At 44.7% G+C, this 21803-nt stretch overlaps 1 protein-coding gene across 1 annotated transcript; it reads left to right on the plus strand.

Moving 5' to 3' along the window:
• Window positions 1-6952: 6952 nt before the first annotated feature.
• LOC123404021 (pentatricopeptide repeat-containing protein At3g51320) lies at window positions 6953-9721 on the plus strand. Its single transcript, XM_045097930.1, has 2 exons — window positions 6953-8084; window positions 8173-9721. The coding sequence occupies exons 1-2, from the start codon at window positions 7019-7021 to the stop codon at window positions 8784-8786; spliced, it is 1680 nt and encodes a 559-aa protein (XP_044953865.1). The 5' UTR covers window positions 6953-7018; the 3' UTR covers window positions 8787-9721.
• Window positions 9722-21803: the final 12082 nt, after the last annotated feature.

A 21803-nucleotide genomic window follows, 5' to 3' on the forward strand; every position in this document is an offset into this window, starting at 1 on the left:
GATTGGGCCGCGCGCTTGTCGGCAATCCAGGATGCGGACATCAGACAAGAATTCTTTCGCATCCAGTCGGAGTTTGCGGAAATCATCCATCAAGATGTCCTTCGTACCTCGGGGCAGTTCTACCTCAGATCTCCGCTGTCCAATAGTGAGATAGATACAATGCTACAAATGCAGGCTGACAACGACCGCAATTTCATGACCATCACGAAAGATTGCGGCTTCATCCACGTTCCCGTGAATCACTACTAATTCATGTTGCAATATTAAACTTTAATGAACTGGTATGTCTCTTTGGTTTGGGCAGTCGTTCAACTTATATATAATTGATGCTATTTATTAGTAGGACCATGAATCGTGCTGTTATAGTTGTAATATTAAACTTTAATGAACTTGTATGTCTCTGTGAATTGCTACTAACGTTTTGTTTGGCTAGTGCATAGAGATGTCGTCGTATGTCGTGTACAAGGGTAAGGTTCCCGGAGTCTACGACGACTGGGAGGAGTGTCGGAGACAGATTCACCGATTCAGCGGTAACAGTTACAAACGGTACACCACAAGGGCGGAGGCGGAAGTTAGATACGCGCGCTATCTAGCGGGAGAGAGGAGGGAGCGTTGGAGGAACCAGATGAAGACCAGTTTCATTGTGATTATGCTCATCGTGATGACCGCAGCTCTCTTCTATGTGATGGTAGTTTAGATGGTCGATATCGACTTGTAATGTGAAGACAAACTCGCTACTCGCGGTCTCGAGACTTGTAATGTTCTAACTTTGTTCAGTATTTTAAATTCGGAGACTAATATGATGAATTGTATTCGGAGACTAATCTTCTATTGTATTCGATAAATCTGTTGTTTATATGTTGTGCTATCTATATTCTGTGCAATAATATATTTTGTAATCTGTGCAAATATCAGAAAAAATAAAATAAATACCTAATATTCATATTAGTGGCGCATCACTCAGCACACTAGTGGCGCATCACTCAGCACACTAGTGCGCCATTAGTAAGCGAGAGCATATGGGTAAATATGGCCATGGGAGGCATACTAATGGCGCACCATAAGCTATACTAGTGACGCACCAGGATCTATACTAATGACGCACCGGGATCTATACTAATGGCGCACTACTTGGTGCGCCATTAGTATACCAGATACTAATGGCGCACCGTGAGCAATACTAATGGCGCACTACCTCGTGCGCCATTAGTATACCAGATACTAATGACGCACTTGTGGTGCGCCATTAGTAAAAAAATCTAATGGCGTGATGCTAGTGACGCACCTATAGTGCGCCATTAGTAGCAAACATAGGTGCCCCATTAGCAAGCCTTTTCCTAGTAGTGGAGGATTCTGTCAATTATAGCATCATCCGGAAGTTCGACTCCAAGTGAAGTCAGACGACCGTGTAACCCAGACATTTTGAGTATGTGCTCACTAACAGAATTGTTCTCCTCCATCTTACAGCTAAAGAACTTGTCGGAGACTTCATATCTCTCGACACGGGCATGAGCTTGAAAAACTAGCTTCAGCTCTTGGAACATCTCATATGCACCGTGTTGCTCAAAACGCCTTTGGAGCCCCGTTTCTAAACTGTATAACATGCCACACCTAACCAGGGAGTAGTCATCACTCCGCGTTTGCCAGACGTTCAGAATGTCCTGGGCTGCTGCGGGAGCGGGAGGGTCACCTAGCGGCGCATCAAGGACATAAGCCTTTTTAGCTGCTTCAAGGATGAGCTTCAAGTTGCGAACCCAGTCCGCATAGTTGCTACCATCATCTTTCAGCTTGTTTTTCTCTAGGAATGCGTTGAAATTGAGGTTGACGTTGGCCATCTACAACATTTATAAAGACAACTTTTAGACTAAGTTCATGACAGTTAAGTTCATTTAATCAAATTAAGTATGAACTCCCACTTAAATTGACATCCCTCTAGTCATCTAAGTGATACATGATCCATGTTGACTAACCCGTGTCCGATCATCACGTGAGACGGACTAGTCACCATGGTGAGCAGCTGATCGTATTCAACCATACGACTCATGTTCGACCTTTCGGTCTCTTGTATTTGAGGTCATGTCTGTACATGCTAAGCTCGTCGAGTCAACCTAGGTGTTTCGCGTATGTAAATCTGGCTTACACCCGTGGTATGTGAACGTTAGAATCTATCACACCCGATCATCACGTGGTGCTTCGGGACAACCATCCTTCGCAACGGTGCACACTTAGGGGAATGCGTTCTCAAAATTTTAAGAGGGATCATCTTATTATGCTACCGTCGTTCTAAGCAATAATATGAAAAACATGATAAACATCACAATGCAATCATATAGTGACATGATATGTCCATTATCATCTTTGCTCTTTCGATCTCCATCTTCAGGCATCGCATGATCATCATCGTCACCGGCGTGACACCATGATCTCCATCACCATGATCTCCATCATCGTGTCTCCGTGAAGTTGTCACGCCAACTACTACTATCACTACTACTACAGCTAACCGTTAGCAATGAAGTAAAAGTAGTAAGCACATGGCGTTGCATCTCATACAATAAATTAAGACAACTTCTATGGCTCCTGCCGGTTGTCATACTCGTCGACATGCAAGTCATGAAACCTATTACAATAACATGATCATCTCATACATCATACATGCAACATCACAACTTTGGCCATATCACATCACATGTCAAACCCTGCAAAAACAAGTTAGACGTCCTCTAATTGTTGTTGCAAGTTTTACGTGGCTGATTTGGGTTTTTAGCAAGAACGCTTTCTTACCTACGTGACAGCCACAATGATGATATGCCAAACCTATTTACCCTTCATAAGGACCCTTTTCATCAAATCCAATCCGACTAGAGTAGGAGAGACAGACACCCGCTAGCCACCTTTATGCACGGTGTGCATGTCTGTCGGTGGAACCAGTCTCATGTAAGCGTACGTGTAAGGTCGGTCCGGGCCGCTTCATCCCACAATACCGCCGGAAAAAGAATAAGACTAGTAGCGGCAAGCAATTGACAAATCATCGCCCACAACCTTTTGTGTTCTACTCGTGCATAGAATCTACGCATAGAAAACCTGGCTCGGATGCCACTGTTGGGTAACGTAGCATAAATTCAAAATTTTCCTACGCATATTCAGATCTTCCTATGTAGAGACCAGCAACGAGAGAGGGGTGAGAGCATCTTCATACCTTTGAAGATCGCTAAGCGGAAGTGTTACTAGAACGCGGTTGATGGAGTCTTACTCGCGGCGATTCAGATCGCGGTGTGATTCTGATCTAGTGCCGAACTACGGCACCTCCGCGTTCAACACACGTGCAGCCCGGTGACGTCTCCCGCACCTTGATCCCAGCAAGGAGGAGGGAGAGGTTGGGGAAGAACTCCAGCAGCACGACGGCGTGGTGCCGATGGAGAGACGAGGTCTCCCGGCAGGGCTTCGCCAAGCACCGGCAGAGAGGAGGAGAAAGAAGGGCACGGCTGCGCCGAGGGAGAGGCAAAAGTCTGTTCCCCAATGGCCAAAAGTGCCCACTATATATAGGGGGAGGGAGGGGCTGCGCCCCTTGAGGGTTTCCCTCTCTTGGGGGGCAGCCCTAGATGGGGCTGGTGCGGCGGCCAAGGGGGGGGGAGGAGGGGTGGCGCACCCCTCTAGTGGGCCTTAGGCCCACCTGCGCTAGGGTTTCCCCCCCTCTCCCTTCTTCCTGCACCATGGGCTGAGTGGGGGGGGGGGCGCACCAGCCCACCTATGGGCTGGTTCCCTTCCCCACTTGGACCATCTAGCCTTCCGGGGTCGTTGCCCCCCTTTGGTGGACCCCCGGGGCCACCTCTGGTGGTCCCGGTGGTCCCGGTATGTTACCGGTGATGCCCGAAACACTTCCGGTGTTCGAAACCATCCGTCCTATATATCAATCTTTACCTCCGGACCATTCCAGAGCTCCTCGTGACGTCCGGGATCTCATCCGGGACTCCGAACAACTTTTGATAACCTCGTATAACAATTCCCTATAACCCTAGCGTCATCGAACCTTAAGTGTGTAGACCCTACGGGTTCGGGAGACAGGCAGACATGACCGGGACACCTCTCCGGTCAATAACCATCAGTGGGGTATGGATACCCATGGTGGCTCCCACTTGCTCCACAATGATCTCATCGGATGAACCACGATGTCAAGGATTCAATCAATCCCGTATACAATTTCCTTTATCTGTCGGTATAGAACTTGCCCGAGATTCGATCGTCGGTATACCTATACCTTGTTCAATCTCGTTACCAGTAAGTCTCTTTACTCGTTCCGTAGCACGTCATCGTGTGACTAACTCCTTAGTCACATTGAGCTCATGATGATGTTCTACCGAGTGGGCCCAGAGATACCTCTCCGTCACACGGAGTGACAAATCCCGATCTCGATTCGTACCAACCCAACAGACACTTTCAGAGATACCCGTAGTGCACCTTTATAGTCACCCAATTACGTTGTGATGTTTGATACACCCAAAGCACTCCTACGGTATCCGGGAGTTGCACAATCTCACGGTCGAAGGAAAAGACACTTGACATTAGAAAAGCTTTAGCATACGAACAATACGATCTAGTGCTATGCTTAGGATTGGGTCTTGTCCATCACATCATTCTCCCAATGAAGTGATCCCGTTATCAATGACATCCAATGCCCATGACCAGGAAACCATGATCATCTATTGACTTACGAGCTAGCCAACTAGAGGCTTGCTAGGGACATATTGTGATCTATTTATTCACACATGTATTACTATTTCCTGTTAATACAATTATAGCATGAACAATAGACGATTATCATGAACAAGAAAATATGATAATAACCATTTTATTATTGCCTCTAGGGCATATTTCCAACAAAAACGACGTCCAGGACGCCGCCACCGTCCGATATAGAAGCTGGATCCAAGGCTTCCACCTAGAGAATGAATAGAGTATACGCGAAACCAACGCATCACACGACGACATCTCCAAGGAGGGACACGACGCCACAAAGCGACGTTGCCGCTGGTGTTGACCGAAATCAACACATGGCTTTCACCCATAGCATCACCCGCGCCACCCTGCTACCGAGCCGTCGTTGCCGAGATCGGGGGCACCGCCGAAAAAGGCAAGCCACCGGCGAGGCCCTGCCCCCCGGCAATCGCCGGCCCGGGCCGTAGATCAGCCGCACATCTCGCGCGCCAGATCCGCGTAGGCCAAGAGCCCGCGCCGCCCCGCGCACCCCCGCGGGTGCAAACGACAACACCCCCAGCCCTGCCGCACCACCTCCACCGCCCCGCAGCTATCGACAACCCACAGACCCGGGCTCGAGCCACATGGATCCTACCATGGATCCGTCCGCCAATGGCGATGAGAGGCCCAAGATCCGTCCGCCAATGGCGACGAGAGCCACATGGATCCGGCCATGGATTCAGGAACATATATAGGATCCAAATAGTTGTCATCATCCTCTTCTTCTTCATTGTCTTCCATCATAACCCCTCTTTTTCCGTACTTGGTCCAAACATTATAGTGTAGCATGAAATCCTTCTCAAGCAGGTGCAAGTGAAGGGTTTTCGAGAAAGAGTAATCCTTCCTATTCCCACATAGAGTACATGGACAATACATAAAACCATTGTGTTTGTTTGCCTCAGTCACTTCGAGAAAATTATGCACGTCGTCAATGTAGTCGGAGGTGCGACGGTCACCATACATCAATTGTCGGTTCATCTGCGTGCATTATATAATTAAGTATATCAGAACCATTACTGAACATCATGAATAGAGAAGTGACCAAATTAATATAAGTTCATCATCACACTAAAACCAAAGTACTAGTACTGATCAAATGTTATTACTGAAAAAATAAATACATAAAGTTCATATATATAGTTCTCATAGAACAACATACAACTCTCTAAAGCATCTAACTAAAACATACACTGAAACTAACATACAACTATGTAAAACATTTAAATGCAACAACAAATGCAATCAAAATCGCAACTAAGGTAACAATTAATCCAACAACATAATGATATCAAGCCTCATTATCAATGACATATTTTCTAACCTTTCTAATCTTCAAGCGCATTGCATTCTATATCTTGTGTAGATCGACGACATCAACAACATGCAACTCCAATTTCATCTTCCCTTCATCAACTCTTTTCAACTTTTTCCAAATAATTGTTTTTTTTCAACTAGATTTAACCTCTCGACAAGAGGATCGGCTGAAATTTTCCATTCACATACCTCCTAGATAAAGACATCTATGTCAAGTTGGTCGGCATAATTTTCATAAACACTAAATAAAACAAATGGTTATAAAAGATAATGTACCACATCTGAATCCTAGACCGGACGAGAGCCGACGGGGGCGGATACCAAAACCATGTCACTATATAATAACAAGCAATTACAAAAATAAGAAAATTATACAAGTAGCTATATAAATCATACAAGTTAGAATTTTTTATTTAAAAAAATATAATTAAGAACAAGAGGCTCATCATGGTGGTGCGGCGACGATGTCGACAGGGGTGATTGACGGGGGTGAGGACGACGGGCACAGGGACGGGACGACACCCTACACATGTTCATACTAAAAAGTTAGTTTGAGCTTAAATTGTGCATCTAAACTAAATAAATTCACACATACACTCCTTCATTAGAACCCACAAACCACACTAGTTCTAGAGCATTTGAAATGAGCTAAACTAGTAATGAGAGATGTGGATGAAGTTGCTAACCTTTTTAGAACACTTGGATGAGGTGCGCAAAGGGTATTACAAATAAACCAACACTATTTTTTGAGATGGTGATTTGATCTTCTCAGTTCAGATCTCAACGGAAGTGGCAGATCCAAAACCCCCACCGACTGCAGGTGGGCCCCGCCCGTCAGCGCCAGCGGCCCGAGCCCAACAGGCCTAAACCGAAGCAGGCGCCGAGTCTGGCCCGCTCCACCCCCCATGGCGCCGCCGCCCCGAGGTCGTCTCCTCCGTCTCCCCCCGTAATGGCGGCCACCTCCACCTCGGCCTCCTCCCCCGCCGCCGCCGACGACGACCTCCACGCATTCCTCCGCGGCGGCCTGCGCACCCGCGGGGCCGTGCTGCGCGCGCACGCCTTCCTCCTCCGCCGCGGCCTCCTCCTCGGCCACCCGGTCCCCTCGGGCCTCCTCCTCTCCGCCGCGGCGGCCACCACCACCGCCACCCACCTCCTCCGCCTCCTCCTCCGCCACCTCCCGCCACCCCTCCCGCTCTTCTCCCTCTCGGCCGCCCTCCGCGCCGCCGCCCCGCGCGTGCCCTTCTCCGCGCTGCTCTCCCTCTTCGCCCACCTCCTCCGCGCCCACCCCGCCTCCGGCTTCCCCGACGCCTTCGCCTTCCCGCCGCTCCTCTCCGCGGCCGCCTCCGCGCGCTCCCCGCGCCGCCACCTCCCCGCCGCGCTCGCCCTCCACGCGCAGCTGCTCCGCCGCGGCCTGCTCTTCGCGCTGCCGCCCCACGCCGCCAACGCGCTCCTCCATTTCTACGCCGCCGCCGGCAGCCTCCCCTCCGCGCGCCACCTGTTCGACGAAATGCCCTCCAGGGACATCGCGTCCCACAACACCATGATGACGGCCCACGCCGCTGCTCTGGGCGGCGGGGTTGACGCCGCGCGCCAGCTGTTCGACGGAATGCTCCTCAGGAACGTCGTGTCCTGGAACGTCATGATCAACGGGTATGTGAAGGCCAAGCGGCCCCAGCAGGCGCTGGAGGTGGTGCGGTGGATGGCGGGGGTCGGGGTCAGGGGCACCGCCACGACGATGGTCGGGGCGGCCACCGCGTGCGCCAGGCTGGGGAGGCTGGGGCCCGGGAGGGAGGTGCATTGTGCGTTCTTGCGCCGCTTTGAGGAGGACAACCTCTTGTTCTGGACCTCGCTGGTTGATATGTATGGCAAGTGCCGGAGGGTGGCGGCCGCGAGGAAGGTGTTTGATCGGCTTAACGTCCGCAATGTCGTTTGCTGGAATGCAATGATCATCGGGCATTGCGTGTATGGCGAACCCAGTGATGGGCTTCAGCTGTTCCAAGAGATGATTGGACGAGGTGAGTACATTGGTTTCTATATATGCTTGTAGTTCTGTTAGGCTCCATGCGTTTTCAAGTTTGATATATCTTGTGCCTGCCTTTTCAGGGAAGAACGGTTCAGATGACCAATGGGTTCTCGGACCAGATGAAGTGACTTTCATTGGTGTACTATGCGCGTGTACCCGTCTAGGTCTCCTGGATGCTGGGAAGGCATATTTCAACCAGATGACCACGACGTACAGTCTCAGGCCAACATTCGCGCACTATTGGTGCATGGCGAATCTGTATGGGAGTGTTGGCCTTCTGGAAGAAGCAGAGGGCCTCTTGAGGAGCGTGCCAGAGGAGCTGAAGGCACGTGCATTGGGCGGTTTGCTCGGGTTGTGCCGGTTCAGAGGGGAATGGAAACTTGGGGAACGTATAGCCCTCAGGTTGATCGAGCTGGAACCAAGCAACTGTGCTCACTATGCTCTGTTATGCAGTGTATATGCTTCGGCGGGAAGATGGGAAGATGCTCACAGGGTGAAGGCTATCATAAAGGAAAGCGATGAGAGGTTCAGTCCTGGACACCGTCTGGTGGATCTAAATGAGATCGCAAATGAATTTAAAATTAGGGAGAGGCAACCTGAGAATCAGGAAATATATGTTATCCTGGATGACTTGGTGTCAAAGCTGCAGTTTACAAGCAGAGAAGATGCGCACACCGAACCAGGGATAAAATAGTGCAGTGTACACTCACAGACCATTTCCGAGCTGCACGGGTTTTGAGCAGGCAGGCAGGAGGCAGCTAGCCAGAACAGTAGGCTATGTTGTGACCCCACATGTAAGACACAGGGTTGCAAGAAGTGTATTCCCCAGGTGTATTTTTGCTAAGCCATTTAAGATTCTCTTGGGTCAGAAATGTTTGAGATGATACATTGCATATACAGATGCATACAAGTGACAATCCACATACAGTCCATAAACTCAGGATGCCCTATTCTTCATGGAAATTCTCTGACAGCATGGTTCTGCCTGGGAGGATAATGAGATCGAGCTCTTGAGATATATTACCAAAAGGACCGTGTTGCCGCATCTCTGCTGGTTCGTGTGGATGGGAAGTACAAGTTCCGGTATACTGTGGATGGAGGCAACAGAGCTGAAGGGCTGGCCTGTAGTTATTTGGTGAGAGGACAAAATATTGGTCATACATTTGGCATAGGATGAAGGTTGCAACCATGAAATTTTCTTTTGCTTTTCTCCCATACTGACAATGACCAGAATCGGCGCAAGGCAAGTTTAAGAGAAGCCAAGTCCAGTGTAGAGTTTCTTACCCTTTTTTCTTACACCTTTATATGGTCAGCCTGTCAGGCCAATGTCTCCTGATGAAACTTTGATAATGATGCCATTCGAGTTTTTGGTCATACTTTTGGCATAAGATGAAGGGTGCGGCTATGGGATTTTCTTTCGCCTTTTGCCTGCACTGACAGTTGACCGTAATTGGCACAAGGCAAGTCTAAGAGAAGCCAAGTCTTGCGTAGAGTTTCTGTTTTTTCCCGTACACTTTCTTGTGGTCAGCCGGTCAGGCCAATGTCTCCTGATTAAAATTTGATATTGATGCCATTCAAGCCATTGTTGTAGAAGTAGAAATAACTGAAGAAATGGATTCTTTATAGTTCTCTCGGTTTGATGGACAAATGGAGTTAATGATTCATAATACCATTGCACAAAACCACCATGGCACGTAGATATGGAACCTATATGTTAGTATCTTTTTAGCCTTTGCTTTTTACAGCCTTTTTAGCTTTTAATTAGTGACTACCTGAGTGTCTACATGTGCTGAAGAAATAATTGAAACAAATGCAATCATGTGGCACACCAGTCTGGATAAATCTATGGCCTCAAAATTGACCTATAGTTGGTAAAAGCAATGGTACTTATAGAAAGAGCGAAACTGTAAATTGATCCAATGACAATTCACGGATATGGCAATTTTATGGTGACCATCGATGACAATGTTATGATATTTAGCAGACCAAGAAGGGTCTTCTTTAACTGAATGAATCAGTAAAAATTTAGAAGCAGCACAATCATGAACTGAACAGGTATGTACACAATCTTCATGGACATGGATGTTAATGTGTAGCCCTACTTTTCATCTTTCTTTCTTTGTTGTTGTTGCTGTTGTTTTTACTCTTCTTTGAATCGTATTTAGTTATGTGTGAAAGTGAGGACAAGAAAATATTCTAGGGTGTAATCTTTTGGATCCTGCTGTGTTTTATGCTGAGGATGTGTTAATGTAAATGTGATGGCACTGGTTGATTTCTCCTTGGTCAATAGAACCTGATCATCTAGTTCTTCGACCACAAGTCTTCAGTGACCCAATCAGTGTAGGCCATGCTTGGTCAGTTAATCTTCAGACTCATGTCACTCGGATTGGCCCACATGAAACTTGGTCAAAGAACAATGGACTGTGGTCTGACCTGTAGTTATCCTTTTCTATGGGGACATGTAGTTATCCTTTTTTATGGGGACCTGTAGTTTTTCTGGTGAGAACAAACTATTGTTCATACATTTGGCATAGGATGAATGGTGCGGCCACAAGGTCTTTCCTCTGCCTTCTTCCTGCACTGGCGGTTGACCGGGCTTGGCACGAGACAGGTTTAACAGAACCCAAGTCTTGTCATAGAGTTTCTTTTTATTCTCGTGCGCCTTTCTTATGGTCAGCCGGTCGGATCAACATCTCCTGTTGAATTGTTCGATAATGCCATCTGAGCCATTGTTGTAGAAATAGCAAATAACTGAATACATGGATTTTTTTTTGTAGTTGTGTTACTTTGCTGGACAAATTTAATTGCTTATATGTAGTATCAGTGCAGTAAACTACCATGAGACAGAGATATGCAACCTAAATGATATTTCTTTCGCCTTTCCTTTTTTACGTTTTTTTTTACTTATTGATCCAAGGAAATACAAAAGGCGAACCCAACCTTGCCACAAAATGTAGTGAAGACGGAATCCATGAGCATGGAAATGTCATGGTAGACAAAGGGTGGTGATTTAATTGGATTTAGCAGACTACTATAAAAGCTTAGAAGTGACACAACCGCCAACAGAACAGAACAGAGGATCTTCCTTTAGGTGTTGCTTCTCTTCTGCCCTGAATCTTATTTGGTTATGTGTGCAATTGCAGTTAACAAACAGTGAGAAAATTGGTTGAGATCAAATGCTGCAACACCGACAGGCCGCAATACTACCCTTCCTGGTAAACCATTCTCCCATGTTAAAAGAGTTGTCAGAACAGAGATTTGTGTGGAGAGCGTCCAGATTGAGGCGGAAGAGCTGCATCTCGCTTAGCAGTCACCTACAAAATATTGGTCATGCACCTGGCATATGATGAAGGGTGCAGACTTGAGAGTTTCTTTTGCCCTTTTCCCGCACTGACAAGTTGACCTTAATTGGCACAAGGCAAGTTTAATACTCCCTCCGTTCCAAAATAAGTGTCTCAACCCTAATACAACTTTGTACTAATTTGTACTAAAGTTAGTACAAAGTTGAGATACTTATTTTGGGACGGAGGGAGTAGAAGACAAGTCTTGTGTAGAGTATCTTACTCTTTTTCTCTTAATATTTTTATGGTCAGCCGGTGAGGCCATTGTCTCCAAATGAAATTTTGATAATGCCATTTGAGCCATTGTTGTAGAAATATCAAATAACTGAAATACACAGATTCCTTGTTCGTTTTGTCGGTTTGCTGGACAAATAGAGTTAATGTTCCATATACCAGTGCAGTATAAACTACCATGAAACACGGTTATGGAACCTGAATGCTATACTTTTACGCTTTTGCTTTTATTACAATATTTTTTTTTAGCTTTTACATTGAACGCATATGCCTTGCAGCAGAAATAATAAGAACAAATATTGTGGAATTTAGCTGATTAAGAAGGATCTTCTTTGACTGAAGGGGTCATGAACGGAAGAGGTATGCATAAAGCCTTCAGAGACACTGATGCGAGTGTAGTCCTCGTTTTCATCTTTTCTCTCTGTTGTTGTTACTGCTTTTCCTCTTCTTCGAATCATATTTAGTCATGTGTGGAATGTTCTAGGGTGTAATATTTATATCCTGCTGTGTTTTATGCTGAGGGGGTGTAGGCGTAAATGTGATGGCACTGGTTTGTTTTATCCTTGGTCCTGGTCATCTAATTCTTCAGTCGAAATTCTTCAGCTTGGTGATCCATCCAATTCAGGCATGCTTGGTCAGTTAATCTCCAGACTCATGTCCCTTTGATTGGCCCACACGAAACTTGGTCAAAGAAGGATGGGCAGTAGTCTGACATGTAGTTATTCTGTTGAGAACAAATTATTGTTCATTACCTTTGCCATGAGGTCCTTTTGCATTTTTGCTGCACTGACAGTTGACCAGAATTGGCGCAAAGCAAGTTTAACTGAATCCAAGTCTTGCTTAGAGTTTCTTAACTCTTTCTCTTACACTTTCTAATGGTCGGCCGATCTGGCCAATGTCTCCTGATGAGTTTTTTGATAATGCCATTTGAGCCATTGTTGTAGAAATAGCAAATAATCAAACACACAAACTCTTTGTACTAGTTTTACCAGATAGAGATTGCTAACCTGATAGTTTGCTGGGCAAATGGAGTTGATGATTCATCATACCAGTGCACTAAATAAACTACCATGGTATTCCCGCAAAGGAATAAACCCTACCATGGTACACCGATATGGATTACCTTTTTAGCCTCTTTCCTTTTTTACAGCTTTTATATTGACTAGCTGAATGGCCATGTTGTTGCAGAAATCTCAACTTTGTACTAACTTTAGTGATAATTAGAGAGCAACCTAATATGTTGTATGTTCTTAAAACCTTAGTGATAATTAGAGAGCAACCTTGGGCTTCTTTCTTGTTTTTATCAATCCATATGTAGTAGCATTTGCCAAAAATAAAATAAAATGTTGCTGTATTTAGGCCTGTTCAGTAAATAGGGCCCACTACTAATTTTTTTACAAGAAAAGTATATATTTCCCCATCAAATGTGGCTCTTGGCATCAAATACCCCACTCAACTCCAAAACATGTTTTTTATGCCCCTAAAATCTGGCAAACCGGATAAACCGGTTTGCTACATTTTAAGGGCCTAAAGATCCTGTTTCAAGTTGAGGGGGTATTTGATGCCAATAACCACATTTTGAGGGGAAAATCTATACTTTTTTTTCAGCGGTACTAGCAAACATGAATGTGCGCTGCAACGGGAGATGAAAAAATTACAGGTTAGTCAAACGAGTATGACTCAATACCCCGACATATGAGCGTCCTTTGTTCTAACACCATGGCTCATCATGTTGCCACCTATCTTTCTTTCCACCCTCGGTGATGATGGACGCGATGTCTACGTGATTGCAATGCATTCGGCATGGTAAATCCCAAGGCAATGAGCTTGCCATTACCCGAGACACACATCATTGTGACATTGTGACGCTCGAGGGAATGTTTAAAACTTTATAAAGAAATACCAACTCCACAAACTACCCCCAACGCTTAGACTAAAAAAGACTTTCCAAAAACTAATTGAATCCTTGACATAAAAGACTTTTTAATTGGCAAACAGTTTTTTGAATCGACAAACATTTTTCTAAATTCGGCCATTTTTTTAAAAATTCATGAACATTTGTCTTGTTTAGACAAACATTTTTTGAAGTATTCATTTTTTGACCCAGCAAACATTTCTTGAATCGATCAACTTCTCAAAAACTGGGGAACAAAAATTGAAATTCGCAAACAATTTTTTTGAATATTTTATAAAATTTCATGAACATGTTTTTCAGATTCACGAATATATTTTGAATAGAAGATCAATTATTCAAAATCATGAGCCAGCGTTTCAGCATTGTATAACCTTTTAGCATGCTGCGATAGCGCGTCTGCTGGAGAGGCTCTTATGCACAATACTATGTGACATCTCACGAAAATCCAACAACCCCTGCATGCCCCATTTTAATTTTTGCATAGGAAGACATGATTTTATTCTATTCTCCCTGATTATTTTGTTCAGGTGTGTACTGAAAATTGTGGTGCGCATCGTGTTTGTGAATTAGATGAAGGCTATCGTTATGAAGCCAAATGTCGGGTCAAAAGGTGATTGAAATATAAATGTGTACTCCAAATGTACATGCATGCTTATTTTATTGGAGTTTCGTTTCGTAGGAACTTAGTTTGTTGTTGTGCTTTATTCATGCGCATTTTTCTACACTCGGTTCATAATCTTACTTATATTGTTGCATATTATAATTCAGTTTAACTGGTCAACACTACTTTTTCATCCTAAGGTCTGGGGGTCATGTCCATACAGATGTAATAGCTCGGTTTGTGAAGGTAGAAACGAGGCTAATTTCATACGCTCAATCATACAATGATTTGGGACTTCGGTGAACCTATCATTGACACGTGAGCTAAAAATTAAAAGTCATGAATTACCGTGTCATTGGCGCCGTCTGACATATTTAATTCTAATAATGTGAAGGAACTTTCCATGAAATAGCATAATCTAGAGTGGTCTACGTATACAAGCTACGGGATCCACATCCACCATCCGCATACAACAAACACATATTTATTCAAAATTAGACACACATTGAACAAAAATATATCATATGGCGCGATGGTCTCCACGCGTATTGCTTGCGCCATCACCCCACGTATACGAGGCATCTACCTTGATGTCATCAAAATGGCGTTAGTGTCTCTCAAAGATGTTTGATGTATCCTAGGCATAAACTCTATCCGGAGAATAATAATAATATGAACTTAGTTTGTTAGAAGGTGATCAAAATATATATGCGTACTCCCAATGTAGATGCATGCTTATTTTATTCACGTTTCTTTTCATAGGAACTTAGTTTGTTGTTGTGCTTTATTCATGAGCGTTTGTGTACACTCAGTCCATACTCTAACTTGTATTGTTGCATGTTATAATTCAGTTCAAATGGTCAACAATATTCTTTCATCATAAGGTCAGGCGGTCATGCCCATATAGATGGAATAGCTCGGTTTGTGAAGGTAGAACGGAGGCTAATTTTAACCGCTGAACCTTACAATGATTTGGTACTTCGGTGAATTATTCAAAATCAGCTAAAGATTATAAGCCATGAAGTGCCGTGTCATTGGCGCTGTCCGGCATATTTAATTCTAACAATAATGTGAAGCAACTTTCCATGTAATAGCATAATATCAAGTTGTCTACGCATGCAAGCTAGGGGGTCGACATCTACCATCCACATACAACAAACGCTTAATTATTCAAAATCAAATACACATTGAACAAACATATATCATGTGGCATCAAAGTCTCCACGCGTAATGCTTGCACCATCACCCCACGTATACAAGACATATGTTATGATGTCATCAAAAGGCCTCTATCAAAGATCTTTGATCTACCGATGGCATAACCTCCTTCTTAATAATAATAATAATAATAACAATAACAATAATAATAACAATAATAATAATAATAATAATAATAATAATAATAATAATAATAATAATAATAATAATAATAATAATAATAAGAGTAAAATACATCGGAGGTCCTAAAAATATTTCAGGTGTGTCAAGTAGGTCCTAAAACTTTGAAATCATTCATCACGGGTTCTATATGTTCATTTTAGCCGTGACTTATAGAACCTACTTGACACACTTGGAATACTTTTAGGACTACAGTTAACGATTTACACACACTGAGGATCCGTGGTGAACGGCTTCAAACTTTTATTCACGCGCTTTATGCACACTCAGTTCATACTCCATACTTATATGTTTGCTTATTATAATTCAGTTCATCCGATCAACACTATTTTTTTTATCATAAGGTTAGGAGTCTTGCGCATATATGAATATAATAGCTTGATTGGTGAAGACTGAACCAAAGCTAACTTCAACCGCTCGATCTTACAATGGTTGACAGTTTGGTGAATCTATCATCGGTACATCAGCCAAAGACTACAAGCCACGAAGTGCCGTGTCAACATATTCAATTCTAACAATGTGAATCAACTTTCCTCGGAGTAGCATAATCTATAGTTTTATACCTATGCGAGTTAGGGGGTCGACATCCACCATCTACATACAACAAATGCTTATTCATTTAATCAAATACACATTGAAAGAAAATATATCATTTGACGCGATTGTCTCCGCGTGCGGACCATCACTTTGATGTATCCTTTGGCATTCTCTGTGATGTTATCAATGTCTGTCACATATCTTCGATGTCTTCTAGGCATAGCCTCCTTTTTTAGAAGAAAAAAAGATCTTTGGGGTATGTTACAGATTCTACGCCAGCTACATGGTGGAGTCATTTTTTAACATATAATCGATACTCGAGGAATTTGCCCATAGTGAACACGAAGCTCCACAGGATCACTTGTGCACAATACTATCTAAGAGTGAATTCCACTTTTTACCCTGCAGTTGTACATTTGTGACACTAATTACCCTACCGAGTGAAAATTCATCTAGAATAACCCTTTTGGAAGCTTTGAATCCTTGTTTTCTGAAGTGTGTTCATCATGCAAGTGTGAGATGACGCCCGAGGTCCAAATATATGTGGACGATGACAAGGAATGGAACAAATGGATAAGAGAAGTCTCGACATGATCGTCAATGATGCCTTCCAATCTTTACAGATTTTTTTATGAATCATTGCTGCAACATGACGATCCTATCTAACATAAACAAGGGAAGTGCAAAATCGGGGAAAAACCATGCTAATAATTTCCAAAATCTGATATTTCTATGAAAGTTCCACTAAGTGGGGTAATATATGTCAAAAATTTACAACTACAGGGTAAAAAGTGGAATCCAAACAGCCAATGCATATCCCATTTTTCAATTTTTGCATAGGAAGAACTGCTTTTATTCTATTATTTCCGGTGATTCTGTTTGAGTGTCTGTTAAAAATAGTGGTGCGCACCGTGTTTGTGAATTAGGTGAAGCCTATTCTTCCGAAACCAAATGTTGCGTTAGAAGGTGATCAAAACATAAATGTGTACTACCAATGTGCATGCATGTTTATTTTATGCGAATTTCTTTCCAGAGAAGCTTGGTTTGCTGTTGTGTGCTTTATCCATGCACGTTATTTTTGCGAGAAAACTTACAATCTATTTCTCAAACATCAAAGTACACTAGTAGAAAAAGGGCCTTTTGTCCCGGTTCGTAAGGGCCTTCTGTCCCGGTTTTGGAACCGGGACTAAAAGGTCGTTACTAATGCCCTTGGTCTTTAGTCCCGGTTCTTGCACGAACCGAGACAGATGGGCCTCCACGTGGCCGGTGCGGCGAGCCCGGACAGGGGGGCCTTTAGTCCCGGTTGGTGACACCAACCGGGACCAAAAGGCATCCACGCGTCAGCATTTCAGGTGATGGGTTTTTTTTGAGGGGGGGGGGGGGGGGGTTTAGGGGTTTTGGGGGGTTAATTTAGGTGTTTCATATATTGTGTTAGCTAGCTAATTAATAGAGAGAAGTGTCATCTCTTATCTCCGTGCTTGGTCGACGCTGCATACTATACGTATAGAGAGGACTAGACACGGTAGCTAGTAAGCAAATGAAGGAAACAGAAGATCGTCATGAACATATGCATACAAAGAGAAGTGATATCGACCACCTCGCCTTCTCTGAGAGATTGGTCGAACAACAAGTTCTCGTATATCTATCCGACACTACTGGCTACATATATACAATATAATTATCTCTTATAATATAATCTCCTAATTAAAATTCAACTCGTTAGGGTTCACATGGTATTCTCCGTCTTAAGCGACCACGTGGTCAAGAAAGAATGCCGCCAATTCCTCTTGAATTCCTCGCATACGATCTGCTGGTAGGAGTTCATTGCGCATCCGATATATCTAATTTGAAGAAGGGGGTCAATACATATATATGAATAAATGAAACTGAACACAAATGATGGTAATAAAATAAAATTGTGAATATTATTATTTACGCACGTCATATTGTTTGTCAGAGTAGCCCCGCTCACAGGTCACGTGGCGGATGGACTCGCAAATGTAGTATCCACAGTAATCATTCCCTGGTTCCTGCCACAACCACTTTACAGGAAATAGAGGTCAATCAAACTGATAGTTAGCAAGCATGCTAAATGGTATTGATGAAACTAGCGCTTGAATCACTAGGAGACGCATGGAACATGCTACTATAGTACTTACTTTCGGGTGTCTAAATTGCAGCTTCTTCGGCAGTCCCGGAGTTTTTGCGGTGAATTTTTTCCAAACCCTGTCAGACAAAGAAAACAATTACTTGATATCAGGAAATGAACAAAGTTGCCGATATGGTGCAATAATGATCGATTTAACTTACTTCTCTAGAATTTCAATCATGTCCGCATACTCGTTGGGATCTTTTCGTCTTGAGTCTAAGACGGTTAGTAGTCCCTGCTCAAGCTTAATCTCTAGGAGAATATAGTGGAAGCTGCACACGCATGCATAACTCATCAATTACATTACTATAACCTTGACTAATAAGGGAAACCGAATATGCACAAGACAGTAACACTCACTGGAATTCGTAAGGGAAGAGTATTATAGCTTTGTTTTGATTCAATACAAACGATTGTAGCAGGTTGGCCTCGGTATCTTTGGCCTGAGATTTAATCATAAATGCATCTACGAGATTTGTGTTAATGAACCCAATATCACCGATTTGTCTTTTCTTTAATTCGACGATCTTCAATCTGCATATAATATAGCGAGGATAATTAAAAATACATGCAATGAAAGAGCTCACCTATATATAAAGACTTAATGACAGAAGTAGTACTAGTTACAGGTAGTAGCAAGTGATCATTAATTTATCGAGGGCCTTTAGATTGAAAAACGGGAAGAACTCCTCAAATGGAACCATCAACAGTTCAAGTCCAACGAGGTCATGCTCCTTTCTAACTCCCAGCGTCAAAATATTACTCCCCCTAGACTCTTTGGAAGTTTTCATGTACCAATCATGGAATCTTCGCATCATCGTTGTTAGGGATCTTTCATCTTTGACGAGAGGCTTCCCGTACACGTATTTGTGTTCGTCCACCTCCAATAAATCAAAATGTGCATCATCGGGCAGGTAATCTACAGGATTGGTACCGGGCAACAAGATCCCCGGATGATTAGCGACGATATCGCTAGACACCTTGAGCGGGGGGAACGATTGGTTCGCTTGTTCGCCGAGCTGGACAACTTTTTTCCCAGCTCGTCGTTCTGCTAACCTTTGATCACTGACAGTACTTCCCGACCGCTGCGCTTCGATAAATGACTTTGTAACAATGCGCTCATAGTTGCCTTTCGTCGGAGACTTTGGTGGTTTCTTCAGGGCATCCAGAGTACGCTTTGCTTTTACCGGATCTATCTTCTCCTCCGGAGGTGGATGTTTTTTTGCTTTCACCCCTTCAAAGAAGGTCTTCACTTCGGCTTCCACGATCTTCGTGATTTCCTCCTAGCTCCTCTCGTATGATAACTTCTCTGGAGTCTTCAGAGAAGGACCGTATCTGTATTGCCTGCCTCTGGCTGTACTGCTAGACGCCGGAGCAGACGGAGCGGCTGCGGCTGTCTTTCCTTTCTTACGAGGCGAAGCAGAAGGACGACGCGCCGGAGGAGCCGGTGCGGCGGCGGGTCTCTTTCGCCCTTGTTGACGAGGCGGAGAAGGAGGAGACAGCTGGCTGCTCGGGTGCGCCGGTGCAGGCGGAGAAGGAGGCGGAGTGCCGCCATGCGCCGGAGAAGGAGGTTGAGTGCCCTGATCACTCGCCGGAGGAGGCGGAGTGTCCTGTCTCGCCGGAGGAGGAGGAGGAGGCGGAGGCGTCCAGTTCGGAAGCTTGCTGAGCTGCTTCCGCCATAGGCATGTAGTCTTCAGAGAAGAACCCAGCCGAATCTCCCCTTCACCCGTAGGGTGGTCAAGCTCAAGGTCCTCAAATCCGTCCGTTATTTGATCCACCATCACCTTAGCATATCCTTCTGGAATCGGCTGGCCGTGGTAGGTTGAGCCAGGTTCATTAGGGAAAACAGAGCCAACAACCGCCTTGACTTTGAATGTCATCCATCGCGTCATAAGGTGGCAATGTTGAGACTCTGTGATAGCATCCACGGGGTAGCCCGTGAAGACAGGCTCCAGATGCTGAGTCTGCTCGGTGGAAGCCATGCTGCTTCTCCGCTGAGATGGCGGGGTAGCTTCAGGGGAAGCTTCGGCAGGTCGTTTGCTGCGATCTGCTTCTCGTTCCTCTAGCCCTTGTACCCTTTCATGCAGCGCCTGCAGTTGGCTATGCTCCACTTTCTTCCTCCTCTCCTGGGTTTTCTAACCCCCTGCGTCCGGAAACCCAGCGTTCCACGGAAGGGAGCCTGGCGTGCCTCGTGTCTGTCCAGGGTGCTCAGGATTCCCGAGGGCCATTGTCAGCTCGTCCTTCTCTCTGTCTGGAACGAACGTCCCTTCCTGTGCTGCGGCGATATAGTGCCGAAGCTTCGTGACGGGTATTCGCAGTTGCTCTTCCGTCCAAACGCACTTCCTTGATACAGGGTCCAAGGTTCCGCCAACCCCGAAGAACCAAGTCCGGCAACGGTTTGTCCATCTCAATGTCTCTGATTCGACCCCTTTAGCAATCAGGTCATTCTCAGCCTTCTCCCACAAAGGTCGGGCTTTGAGGTAACCACCTGACCCCGTGCGATGGTGATGCTTCTTCTTCGCAGCATTTTTCTTGTTTGTCGCTGACATCTTCTTACTCTTTTCCGATGTCTTATGGGCCACAAATGCGGGCCACTGATCTCTTATCTTCTCAAACCGGCTAGTGAATTCTGGTGTCTCTTCTTTGTCGACAAACGTTTTCAGCTCATTCTTCCACCTCCTGAATAGTTTTGCCATCTTCTTAAGAGCATGAGACTTGATCAATTGCTCTATAACTAGCTTTTCCGGATCCTCCTCTGGCGGTAAGGTGAAAATTGCCTTAAGCGTTGTCCAAAAATCTTCTTTCTGCATATCGGAGACATAAGACGTCGGCACCTCAGGGTCTTCCTTCTTTGGCTTTAACCATTGCTGGATACTGATCGAGATCTTGTCCCTAACAAGAACCCCGCACTGAGCACGAAATGCAACCCTTGTCCGGATGGGTTCAATCGGCTTGCCATCGGGCGCGATTGCTGTGATCTCAAACCTTTCATCCGAGCGCAACTTTTCTTCGGGCCTCGTTTCTTTACCGAAGTTGAGCTCGATCCGGAAGGCTAGAGAAAAAAGAAGAAAGACGAGAGTTAATTAATATGTGTACATATGAAAACAATGAATGCATCAATTAACTAGTCAGCACGGGCTTAACTAATATATATATACCTGGCCGGACTCGGTTCGGTCACCGGAGCCGTCATCACAGTCTCCTTCTTGTACCTCCATTGGGTCACCGGAGCCATCATGAACATAGCCCTCTTCTTGTATTGGCATTAATGGGTCACCGGAGCCATCATGAGCATAGCCCTCTTCTTCACCCGGTCCTTCCTGACCATCGGTGTCGTAGAGAAACGACACAATGACATCACTTTCTTGTGCGATTATCTCCCCCAACATCGCTTCTGATGCTTCGTCTCGGGAGGGATCCATAGTTTCTGCAAATATTTACAACATGTCAATTATTATTCAAACATGGAATAGATGGATATATATTAGTGGAAAACGTAGAACTAGCTAGCTAATCATAATAAGGAATCATGTTAG

Source organism: Hordeum vulgare, chromosome 1H (assembly GCF_904849725.1).
Source record: "Hordeum vulgare subsp. vulgare chromosome 1H, MorexV3_pseudomolecules_assembly, whole genome shotgun sequence".
Taxonomy (NCBI): domain Eukaryota; kingdom Viridiplantae; phylum Streptophyta; class Magnoliopsida; order Poales; family Poaceae; genus Hordeum; species Hordeum vulgare.

What these genes read in the sequence shown, in the direction of transcription:
- LOC123404021 (XM_045097930.1), top strand. Translation starts at nt 7,019, where the DNA reads ATGGCGGCCACCTCCACCTCGGCCTCCTCCCCCGCCGCCGCCGACGAC. An exon ending in CCAAGAGATGATTGGACGAG is followed by an intron (nt 8,085 to 8,172) that starts GTGAGTACATTG and finishes CTGCCTTTTCAG; the next exon opens with GGAAGAACGGTTCAGATGAC.